Source organism: Phaethon aethereus, assembly GCF_964289735.1.
Source record: "Phaethon aethereus genome assembly, chromosome: 1".
Lineage (NCBI taxonomy): Eukaryota > Metazoa > Chordata > Aves > Phaethontiformes > Phaethontidae > Phaethon > Phaethon aethereus.
The window spans coordinates 126,357,751-126,369,492 of record NC_138575.1 but is presented as its reverse complement, the minus strand read 5'-3'; the positions used below and the strand labels follow the sequence as shown (position 1 = coordinate 126,369,492).

Sequence of the window (11,742 nt, the reverse complement as noted above, 5' to 3'; positions counted from 1 at the left end):
CTTTGCAGTACTCTGAATTCATCAAATTAGTGAAAACATTTGAACTTGAAGACTTACAAACAAGTTTCTATTGGAATTGTTGAAGAATCCTCATCCAATTCTGTGGAACATACCTGCTGGTGTCTTCTGGTGAGAAACTTCTGTTGGGGAAAAAAATCAAGCGAACCTAGTGATATTTCAGTCAATCGCTGCAGCTAAAAGAAACAGGTACTCTGTGTGTGAGAACATCTTGCTAAGTAGTGAAAATAGTCCTTTTGTCTTAGCTTGCATTTTCTACTTCACGTCAGACGAAGCTTCCTGTAGTAGTGCGGCTGTACGGACCACTGCCCCAGGGATCTCGCACACTGTTACACGTGATAGTTGCTGCCCAGAGCAGCCTCAAGCCCCGTTGAAGAGAAGAGAGGGCATTTAAAGAGGATTGAGATAGGTCATGATGAGATCACAGAGCAGCAGCTGCTGACCAGTAACGGAGGTGATAGTGGTTTTCGAGTGTCCTGGGTGTGCTGGTTCGTTCCTGTTCCATGCATCCCGGTGTCAAATGCAGTCACGCCATAACATAATACGTACTAACTTCTCCTAAACTCGCTGTGTTGATAGTTGTAGAGATGTACTGTGAGAAATGCAAATGGTTAGAAAGAATGGTTAGGAATCTTGCTGGCATTATACTTGTTTTGTATTTCTAAGAGAAGTCGATATCAAGAAGTGATTTCTTGTTCCCAGAGGCCATGCTTATTTTAATGTGGGGAAAGGGTGTTACAAATTCTTAAAAGTAAGCAGTTGATAAACTTTGTTCAACCTGTTTTAGTTAAATTTCATAACTGTGAGTCTTGGTTAAATTTATCATTTATCCAGCTATCAAACAAAACAGCTGTAAGGTGCATATTACAATTTGTTTTACAATTGTGTATAAAACCGTTCTGTTCTAGACTTTGGTTCACCCCTTTTCTTTCCATTTCATCACAGAAAGTATAGAGAGACAGGGAATAACTTAAATGTATTAAGGTAAAGTTCAGTACTGAATGAATGCTGCTTTCGTGCACACTGTGACTAAGCAGTAAGGTTGAGATGACTCAAGCCCTAAGTCATGTTTTCATGGGTGATTTAACATTGCGTAGATGTGTCTTGCTTAGCAATAGCAAAAATATTTTTTCTTCCTTCATTCTTTGGGTTGGATCTGTTTGGTTTGTTTAATTTTGCAAGCTGATGCATTGACTTTTATTTCCATTCTTACCCCGGGAGGTATCACCTTTTCTGGTTAAATGTTCAGCCAGGAAAGCGAACCATGTTTACTCAATGATGAGCAAAACAAAAGAAAAAGGTTGCCACCCTGTTGTGTCATTCTTCCTGCTCCTTGCCTCTTGCTTGTAAGTATACTAGCTAAAGTAGTGCAATATAGAGAGGATTATTAGATACTTGTTTATTCCAAAGTATCACCTAAGGGGTTAAATTCTCTCATTTAATTGTTTTGTAGGATCTCCGGGGAGCGTGGGCTTGTGTTCACAAGTGAATGCCGTCTGGTGTGCTCTCTGCCTGTGGTCTGTTCTGCACTTGCTCCCCTGCCTGCGTGCACGCTGCCTTTCGCCCGGCGTAGTGCGCTTGAAAAGTAGCACAAGGCTCTTGGGGCAGCACCCAAGCGTTGTACGCCCTAGGGAGCTGTCACTGGGCACGGGTGTTCCCTGTTGCATGCAGTATGTAACCTGAATGTTTGAGGAGCTGTGTGAACTTAAAGTTCTACAGCAAGGAAACAGAAAATGTCGGTTTTATTAAAAAAACAAACAAACAAAAAAACCCACCACGCTTTTTCATGTTACTTGAACATTTTTATAGGGGCTGAAAAACAAGCAGAGGGAGACCTGTAGTAGGAGCATGGTTTGATGAATGCCTAGACTGGCAGTGCTGATCTTAGTCTTAGCTCTCGTATTATACATGTCAGGCATATTACTTTACTGCTTTCTTACACAGTAAGGCGGAATACTTCGTAGACTTAATGAGCTTTAACATTATTGCTTTAGTCTTTAAATACTTATGATTTTGGTTTCAAAATGTTATTACACCAGTGATAAAAACTAGATATAGCTCGAAGGCATTGACTGTGGTTGGAGAGAGATGTGCGAGGTGTATGACAGATTTGCCAAGACATTACCAGAAAGCTGGCGCTGTGCCTGACCTAAAAAATGAACTGCTTCTGAATTCATTGTTTTTGTTTAATGAATCTGAGTTTCTTACTAGTATGAAGTCAAACACACTTATATTACATGACTTACAGAGGGTTAGACTTAAAAAAGTAGTTTCAGCCTTTCTCTCAGCTTATATTCATTCCAGTGCACTGATGCAAATTTGTATGATGTATTCTGTGCTTTTAATGTCTCTTCAAACAATGTTGCTGCCACTCATACGTGACCCTTTCGTTAATGCAACATACGACTTGTCAGTTCATAAATCTTCCAGCTCTTATATCTAAAGATCATTGAAGTTTGTTTTTCGGTAAAGAATCTGTTTGCTTACTACTTGCATTGTAATAGAGCTCTCAGTCTAATCCAAGTGCCATTAACTGAAATCACATTCAACAAATTTGGCTTGGTTTTCTTGTCTTGCTGCTTGACTTTGGTGTCTTGAGTCACTCTACCTTACCCTGCAAAAGTATTGATTTTGTGCAACAAGCGTTTCCTGGTGCTTCAGTATGTGGTGGCACTTGGTTTGCTTTCCTGGGCGTGCACACTCTGTAAACATGTCATTGAGAAGTGAAGCTGGTTTTTCTTGCTCCTGCATATGGCATTCTGCAAGCGGTATGCTTTAGTTAAAACAGGAAGAGAGACGAGTTGGCCATGACACTCTCAACATGGTGAGCTTTGTATTTCTTAAGGGTTCTTGATGTGACAAGAATCTTTTTATGTCTGCCTGCCATTTTATTAGACTTAATGGTGGCAGTCCTTCCCTCCCATCTTCCATCATAGGCTTGTATACAGCTGTGGGCTTCAGGAAAGATAAAAAACATGGAGCACGTTTTGGTGGCTGGCTGGTCATGCCATCTTAGTTTTGAATTTTATTTCAGATCCCTATGTGAGTGAACTCAGGACACATAGTGCTGGTGTGTTTTAAGCATTGCATCTATGAAATACGTCTCTTTGAATGTCAAAACTGGGTGCGTTGGATCCAGATTCAGCATGTTGTGATACACAGGGCCAGCACTGAGCTGGAAGGTGGGAGCTGTGGCCCCCTGAAGCATGTGTCAGAGGCAGCAGTGCCATCAGTCCTGCTCTGCTGACTTTCGGACGTTGCTGTTGTGCCTCTTGCAGCTTTGGCTCTGGCAGTGGTTGGTGCCTTTTTGAGAGGCAACATATCTCAGCTTCTCATGTGGCAAAAGTCAATTACAGCCCACAACACCACGCTGCATTCGGCTGCTTTTAGTAAGAATATCTTTACCAGTACGGGAATACTGTTTGTGCTTCTCCCGGATAGTAGTGCCGACCACATTTCTCTGCTGGCAAAGAATTTCCCAGCAGCAGTAGGTGAAGGCTCTGTCACTCAAGCAGCGTGAGGTGACGCCGCGGCTCCTGTGCCGCTGCAGTCAGTGCACATGGAAAATGCTGCCCCTGTCACCGAGTCACTAAATCATTCCATGTACTGGCTTCTGGCTAAGTAAATAGAATGGCTTGGCAGTGGGAGTAATTTCTTGCATCAAGCAATTTGATAATAGCTCCATTGAAGAAAAGAGGATAATTCCCCTTGCTTCCTTTCAGCTCTGCCTCTGTCTGTTGGGTGCAGGATGCCTCTCCTCCTTCCCAAGGAGATGGGGGAGAGATGACAGGAAAGTGTTTTGGAGCGCAGATGAAGCTGTTATTTGTTGGGTTCGGGAGGATACACGCAGCAGTGACAGTAGTGGTCACTGCACCTGTGGTAACTACAAATGTGGCTGATTGCAGCGGATTCACTGTACTTCCTGTGGCTCTTCGCTAACATCCCTCATGAAGATGCAGTTTTGGGGGTGCTATATTTCCAGTTGTCATAAGCAGCTGTGCTAGCATTTAGCACCAAAAAAAAAAAAAAAAAAAAAAGCATGTTATTCCCCACTGTAGTGCTTTTTTTCTTTTAATTTTTATAAAAAGCCTTAAGTAATTATTTATTCTTGGGAGGGTGAGCAAATGCCCTCTGCATAGACATGGTACCTACATACAGTGGATGAAGGTATACTTCATGATAAACTGCACCTTATTGTTCAGCTCTAATTTTGCAAGAGCTGTCATGTGCTAATGAGTCTGTTATTTCTAACATGTTCCCTCAACAATAGCTTCAGAGAAGAAGACCCCATTCTAGAAATCCCTTTCCACAGGGCTAAGAGAAGTGGGAAAAGCATGCAGATAGTCCCAATGAGCAGTTCTTCTACCCCCTTTCACGAGGCAAGGGAGAACAACCACGTACTCCAGGGGCTCATTTACACACTGTCTTGCCATCATGACGCTTCGTTCCCTCTCCTTTACTAGCTCCTTCAGAAGTCCCGTGTTAGATCGTTGCATTACTCTGACTTAAGAAATTAATGCTCTATCTACAAATTGAATGCAGATTAGAACTAACCCTGTCCTATTAGGGGGCTTTGCATTTTTCCATGTATCCTAATCTGCATTTTAGCATTCGCCAAACGCTCTGTTGTGTGAAATCTTCACTCAGTTTAGGATGAAAACAACTAAATGTCCTAACCAGCCAATAAAACATCAAAAGTCTGTTAAAAGGATCATTGTCACTTTCTGAAAGCTGGCTGGCTTCTTTTGTTTTTAAACCCTACATTGGTTCATAATTCAGCTTTTGTCAGCTCATTTATTCTGGAATATTTAGAGAAAGAGAGAGCAAAAAGTAGTGCAGGAAAGGAGAAGCGCCAAATTTGCTATTAAATCTTAATGTGAAATACAGGCCTGGTCTCTAATCATATGTTGTCTGAAGCAGGGAAGTCTTAAGTGGTAGTTTGTTAAAAACAGTATCTCATTACTTATTAGTCTCCTTTTCCGCAGGGCAAGCATTCCTGCTGGGTTTGCTGTCACCGTTCTTCTTGTTTAACAGCTACGTGTATGACAGAAGTGCCCACCGCTTACCACAAAAGCTATGGGAGCTAAACCAGATGGTCTCCTGCTGTGAGCTAGGGGATGTTTTGGTACCTCTTGTACCAGCTCATGGCAGAATGAAGTCAGCGTTATCAGAGTTTCAACACAGGATTTGTCTAATCAGGCAGGGACAAGGGCTTTGTATATAGGTCTGCTTCATGTAGGGTACAGATACCTGCACTATCTTCAGTCCTAAAAGACAGCCTTGCAGGAGTAACTTTATTGAAGAACTGGGAACTTGGCTTAGGCAAAGTTAACTGCTGCTAGTACGTCAGCTGGCTTGGTGTAGAGAATCTCACCTAGGCAGAGATCATGAGCGTAATGTATTTAGAAGACATCCTGTCTGAGCAAATATGAGTTTCTCTTGAAGATGTTTGCTGAAGCTTCAGCAGCTTGGGCAGTGTCTGGTTAGTAAATCTGTTATTTCTGAGTAGCAATTTCATAGTGCAGAAGAAAATCTGGAAGGAGAGGTGGGTCCAGATCTTAATGTTGATTAGCTGGTTGGTACATGTGTGTTGGTCAGCAGGCAGACAGAAAAACTGGGCTATTTCAGCATCAGGTATGTTACTGCAGCACTGAACACAAAAGCTGTATTGCTGACATGCTTGATGTTGTGCTGGAGACTGTTCCCCCACCAAAGCAATAAGGGAAATTTGAGGATGCTGGTTTTTAAGACTGTCATTGGTGGGGTTTATGTCTTGCTAATACTGAGTACGAGTTGACAAATCACAATGTTACATGATACAGACAGTTAAAACCCACAAGATTTTTGTCATAAATGGGACTAAAGGATCTACTCCCAGGTATGTTCAGTAAGAAAGAGAAAGCAAGCAACAAAAACCATTGTGAATAGAATAAAACTTCAGCTGATTATAGTCTTCTACAAGAATAGGTTTTACTACAAACATCTTTATTTTAATGTAGGTAACATGAATATAATTTGGATTTATCTGCCTACTTGGTAAACTTCATAATACTCTGCATTATTCTCTATATTGCAAACTCTCATGTAGTATCTGTTGTCTTTACAAAGACGACTACAATAATTTCTATTCAGGATTCACATAGTTCACCTAAAAGGTCAGCTGCTTAAGATACCAGAATTTTGTTGACTAGACCACTGTCCAGTGAGTCTGCTCTGGTGTTTCTAAGCCATTCTCGTCAGGCATGGAAGGCAGTGGTAACTCGGAGATCAGTTGCAGTGTCAGGTTGTGCCTATGGGCAGAAAGAAGAATCCTTCCATTCTCTCCTTCATTAACCTCTTCTTGTGTGCTTCCACTGTCCATGCCTTCAAACTTCTCACCACCACCTCTGGTGGTGTCCTCTAAATCCAACCTCTTCCCCACCTATTCCTGAGCACAGCCAGGGTTTGCCGTGACTGCCTGTTGATCTGTGGCTCAGAAGGGCCTCCGTTCATGTGGGATTTGGATCCTACCTTGCAAGCGTTGCTTCTGCTGCCAATGGTGCATGTTATGTGGTTTAGGATTTCCACACCGGTGAAAGCTGTAAGAAACTTAATGGAATGATCTTTCAGCTGATTTACACCTGGCACAGGCGAGTGTGACACTCTCTTAAATTTTAAGTCCATCTAATCTGGGTTTATGTTTGTATACTGTATATAATGTGTGTATGCTTCAAAGTACAACGTTCATCTGTTCACATAGCCTAATTTTTTTTAAGGAAAAGTGTCTTTGGAGGTCGTGCCTTGTTTCAATGTGAAACTCTATGTTTACTAATGAGACTCTGAGGGCTGGATGTTCCAGCCAGTTAACTAGAAGTTTTAGATACCTTCCAGGTAGTTTCCTGGTGACCCTTTCCAAATAGGGTCAAATTCAGAGCTCCAGTGTGGACTAGGGTGTCTCTTCTGGTTTTGTATGGAAGTTGTTTTCTGTTTAGAAATGACCAAACAATAGTGAAATTTGTCTTATTTCTGTGTGGCTACATATTAATAAGTCACTCTAAGTTCTTGCTGTATTTACTGGAACGGAATGGGCATTTCTAGAACGTGTCATCCTAAATTAAATGTGTGCAGTGAGTGGATAAATCACTCCTTGAAAGTTCCTATTTCTCTGAATTGTCTGTGAAGTGAATGTAATGGATGACTTGCTGAAATGCAGGTGTATACTTGTTTTGAGGTGAGTCTTACCTTTAGTGCTGTCCTCTGAAGCCCTTCCACGTGTTAATTTTTACTTTTCCCTTAAAGTAATCCCACGGAAATTAGTAGAATCACACCCCCCCCCCCCGCTTATTACTGTTAGGATGGAAGTATTACAAGGTGAATATAGTAATGTAAATGTATTGCAGTAGGAAGATAATTGCAGAGCCCTCATGGGAACATAATAATCAAACTCCAGCGAGTAAATAACATAGCAAACATGACGTATAAGTAGCCGCTGAGATAACCTGATAGTCTGCAAGCCATTCTTTGGCAGCTTTCAACTGTTACTAGATTAAGCCTTTTTCAAATCAGACCATGGTGCTAATGTCAAAATCACCTACACTTGTTTGTTCTGACTTTCAGGTAGTTTGAAATAAATGTACGTGGCTATTTTGTGACTCCAAACTACAATTATGCCGGGAAGTTGATTCCGCAGCTGCTTGTGAATGCAGTCTGAAGGCCTGCAGTGAGCTGGTGAGTGTCAGCCAGGACACAAGGGCATTTAGAACCAGGAAAATAACTGGCTTTCTTGAGGAAGAAACAAAGAAGAAACCTTTATTTCTTGCATAGTTGGAAAGCGAAACAATACAATCTTGACACCTGGTTAACCTAAAGAAGCATTTTTCAAAATACCTCTTGACTGTGTGGATCTTGTGACTCTGACACAAACGTGCCTTTGGACTTCTGCAAATAAATCATTGGAAGAACTGATTGGGCAAAGCAGTCATTGAAAGAGTGGCTGTTGAAGAATCATGACGAAGCACTTGGAGGTCATCAATTTATCGTTTTTGTTGGAACATGAAAGGGAAACAATATTGGGAGTATTGAAGAGAGATGAGTATCTGAAAAAAGTTGAAGATAAAAGGATAAGGTAAATTTTTATTATTGTTCTTAAAAATATGGTCCGTAGTATAGATATTTTTGTGGTACCCAGTGAAGGTTTTCTAGATGCCTCGGGAGAAGGATGAGTGTTGGGAGGTGGCACAGTTAATTAAAAGACACAGTAAAGTGTGTTAAAAAGAAAATTTCTTGCTAGTGTGGACCTCTGTAAAAAGATTGTGTCCATTGCTTCAAGGCAAAAGAGTAAGAAAGCTAACAAGTGCAAAAAACACACAGTAGTGGTTTTTAAATTTCAGATTCTGTAGATTTTGCCCACTTTGGCTGAATTTCCCCCCTGTGAATGCAAGGCTTTAGTAAGGCTCTTGAACTTTCTTTCTTTAAGAGAGGCTGTATGCTTTGTGCCGTCAGAGCTAGCTGTGAGAGGGGAAGTCTGGAAGGTGTCACAGGGAGACAGTGTAGGCGTCTGCCTCTGTACGGGAGTCCATACAACATGGGGAAAATGTGCGACAGTGACCTTTTTCATTCTGTTGCAGTACTTACAGAGTAGGGAGGAGGAGGGATGCTTCATTTTTCAAATTACTTAGATTTACCAATAAATAAATTGAAAATCTCAGATGTGGATCTCAAAAGTTGCTGATGGGAGAAGTAGAGGCTTGGGATATTAGTAGAGTCCACGTGTTCTTTTCTGAGGAAAGAAGGTAAAAATCAAAGTTCAGAGAACGTTGTGTGGAGGCAGGCTGAGAGTCAGCTATTTTAGATGACTCAAATTCAGTTAGTTCAGCTAAGTATCAGTTCTGCAAAGGCTCATATGCTTTTCCATTATGTTGTTGCTGCTTCCTCTCGCTTCTCTCCGCTGCCCTTTAAAGCTTTTATACAGTGCTGATTCTGAGAAACAGGCTTAGTGTGGATGTATGCAGCCCTTGGTGTTGGCGAGGCTGCTGAGTTGTGATGGATGACAAAAGGAAGATTCCCGGCCTTTGCTGGTTTCCGTTCATGTATTCCAAGGCCAGGCTGCATTGTTCTTCCCTTTGATTTGCAGCAGACATTGTGCATTGTGGAGATGTATGTTCAGCGCTAGCTGAGGCTTCTTTTGTGTAAAACTATTAGTTGGAAATCCATGCAGAGTTAGCCACAGGTTTTGGAGGTCTTTCTACCTTGAGAGAACCAAGTCTAAGTGCAATGTCCCTGTTGGTGTGCAGCCCATTTAACTGGGGAAACGGAGTGGCTCATCTAAATGGAGTGGGCTAAAACTGGTTGCTGCTTCTGCCGCAAGACTGGAAGGAAAGGTGTTTCTCTATGGTGGTGTGGGCAAATTAATCGTTTCATCTCTTCTGTGATTTGTCAGATGAAGCAAAAAAACAGAACACAAGAAAACAGATGGGGCACTGTTTGTTCTGAGCATTGTGCTCTATTTTGTAATAGGATAAGCATTTCAAAGTAAGTATTTCCATTTTCTAAGGTGGTGGCCTTGGAAGTGCGTTACGTGCCAGTAGTTATCGATCGAGGGCGTCGGTATGAAGTGCAGCAATGTATCAGATCACTAGCTTCCCAAAACCCCAGAAAGCTTTCTTTTCTACTACTGTCATTTCCCAATCTCAAGTGGAAAGTTGAAACTCATGAGGTTTTGTGGTTCTTTTTCATTTGGTTGGTTTGGGCTTTTTGTTGTTGTTTTGTTAATACGGTGTCTTAAAACCCCTCATTTTCTGCTTTTTTTGGTACCACTGGAAGTCACTCTGCCAAACCAACTGAGAACCCAAACCACCTCTGGAGGATGCGGTTCAGTGAAGCAACAGGTGGTATTGGCTTGGTGGTTTTTTGGTACAAATGGAAAGATCACCCTAAAAAAAGGCTGAAAATCAAGTTAGTCTGAAATACAATGCTAATTAAGATAACTAACAATGCAATGTGATATATAGATACTTCTAGCACCCATATATGAACCAATTGGCTTCAGATTCAGAGTATATTTGGAGAACTGTCACTAGACCATACTGTGCCTGATAAAATTGGAATGTAGTATATAAAAAATTTCGAAGATACGCAAACTATAAAGAACTGGGTAGGTAACTGCTTCCTGGGAGACTTTATAATTTTTTCTTTCTGAATACAGCTTGGCAAGAATATCTTTAATTATGCCTTATAAGTACACTTCAGAGAAACATTTGTTGTCTTTGGAATACCATTTGCTGCAAGCTGTTATGTATTTTATTGAAGTACTTTGCAGAAAAACAAGTCCCTTTGTATTTATTTCCAAGGCATTTTTCATCCTGGGAAGATGCTTACGTGTACATTGTACTGATGAATTTTTATTAGTCTGTTCCACTCTTTCTGAATCTATCTTGATAATTATTTTTTTTCTGTTCCTATTAGTCTTCAAAAGCCATCGTAACTTGAAAGGGTCCTTCTGTTCAACAAGAAAGCAATAGTAAGAGTAGAAGGATGTCCTAATAATTAAATTGTTAAGAGTCATTTTCCCTATCACTGCTCGTGCTTGTGTTCCGGAGTGCAGGTGGCTGTTTTTGGATTTTTGATGTACAAGTATTCCACCTGCATGCGAGAGAAACACAGAAGGCAGCAAGTACTCTTTCTGTGATCTAGTCTTGATAATACAAAGAAGCAACCTGCCTAATAAATATTAAGGTTTATATTCTTAACTTGAAGCGTGCATCTTGTGTGACTGGAAACCTTCTTTGAATATTGATTTAAAGCTGCTAGTAGATTACTTGTGCAAAAAACCTACAGGTTTCTAAACATTGCTCTACAATGCTTTTGATGTCAGTTGAATGACCATCATGATGGTTTTCAAATGCTAACATTATTTGAGTGAAATCATTAAATTACATAGAACTAAAATAGCTAAAAATACTGAACTTGACCATAGTGAGGGTGAAAAAGTAGGGTTTTTTTAACGTGTGAATTGCTGTGAGAAACTGGCAGCCAGGTAACGTCAGCCAAGACATTTCTGAACGGCATGTTTTGGATTGAAACATATCTTTTTTCTTATATCCCCATCCTTTTACTATTTTTAAATAGTTTTGTTCTTTTAAGACCCTTTTTTGGAAAACCCATATCCCTTTTAAGGTGTAGTGTCACAAGTCACGAAATCAAGACTGAATCGAAAGAGTGTGTTTGCCGAGAGGGCGGTGTAGCTTATGCTGGGTGTGTTTCACCTGACTGATGCTGGTTTGTTTCTGTTCCAACAACAGCCTCACTGCATCCTCCCCGCCGTGGTGGTACGCCGGGAACTGGGTCTGATGGGCGTAGCATTTTTGCATTTGGAGCTAGCTCTACAGCTCAATAGCATTGTGCTGCCACAGCGCAAACGGGCGTGAGACGCTTACTGCGAATGAACATGGCTTTCTCACCTTGACTATTTTCCTAGACTGCTTTTAACATACAAAGGTTCTTTTCAGTCTTTACAAAGTGAAGCTGTGAATACCATACTTTTAGGAGAGAAGATACCAGCGTACTAATTGCTGAACTGAGAAAACAAAGAAGGAACATGCCAATTTCTTGCAAGGATAAGGTTTTATCAGGTTATTACTTGAGTCATCCCCTCAGCGCTTAGGTTACCAGAAGTTGTGTAAGAATTGCACCAGCCCCAGATCGGTATTGACAAAGAAAGCTGGCATTCCTGCCTTCTCGGTTAAC

The 11,742-nt window shown here is 41.1% G+C and overlaps 1 protein-coding gene across 1 annotated transcript in view; it reads left to right on the top strand.

Moving 5' to 3' along the window:
* Positions 1–8,003: 8,003 nt before the first annotated feature.
* Positions 8,004–11,742, top strand: part of SYTL5 (synaptotagmin like 5) — a gene marked incomplete at its 5' end in the record, with an annotated part of 63,762 nt that continues 60,023 nt past the window's right edge. Inside the window, one exon of the mRNA XM_082011553.1 lies at positions 8,004–8,122. Coding sequence (XP_081867679.1) covers positions 8,004–8,122 — 119 coding nt within the window. The remainder of the gene's footprint in view (positions 8,123–11,742) is intronic.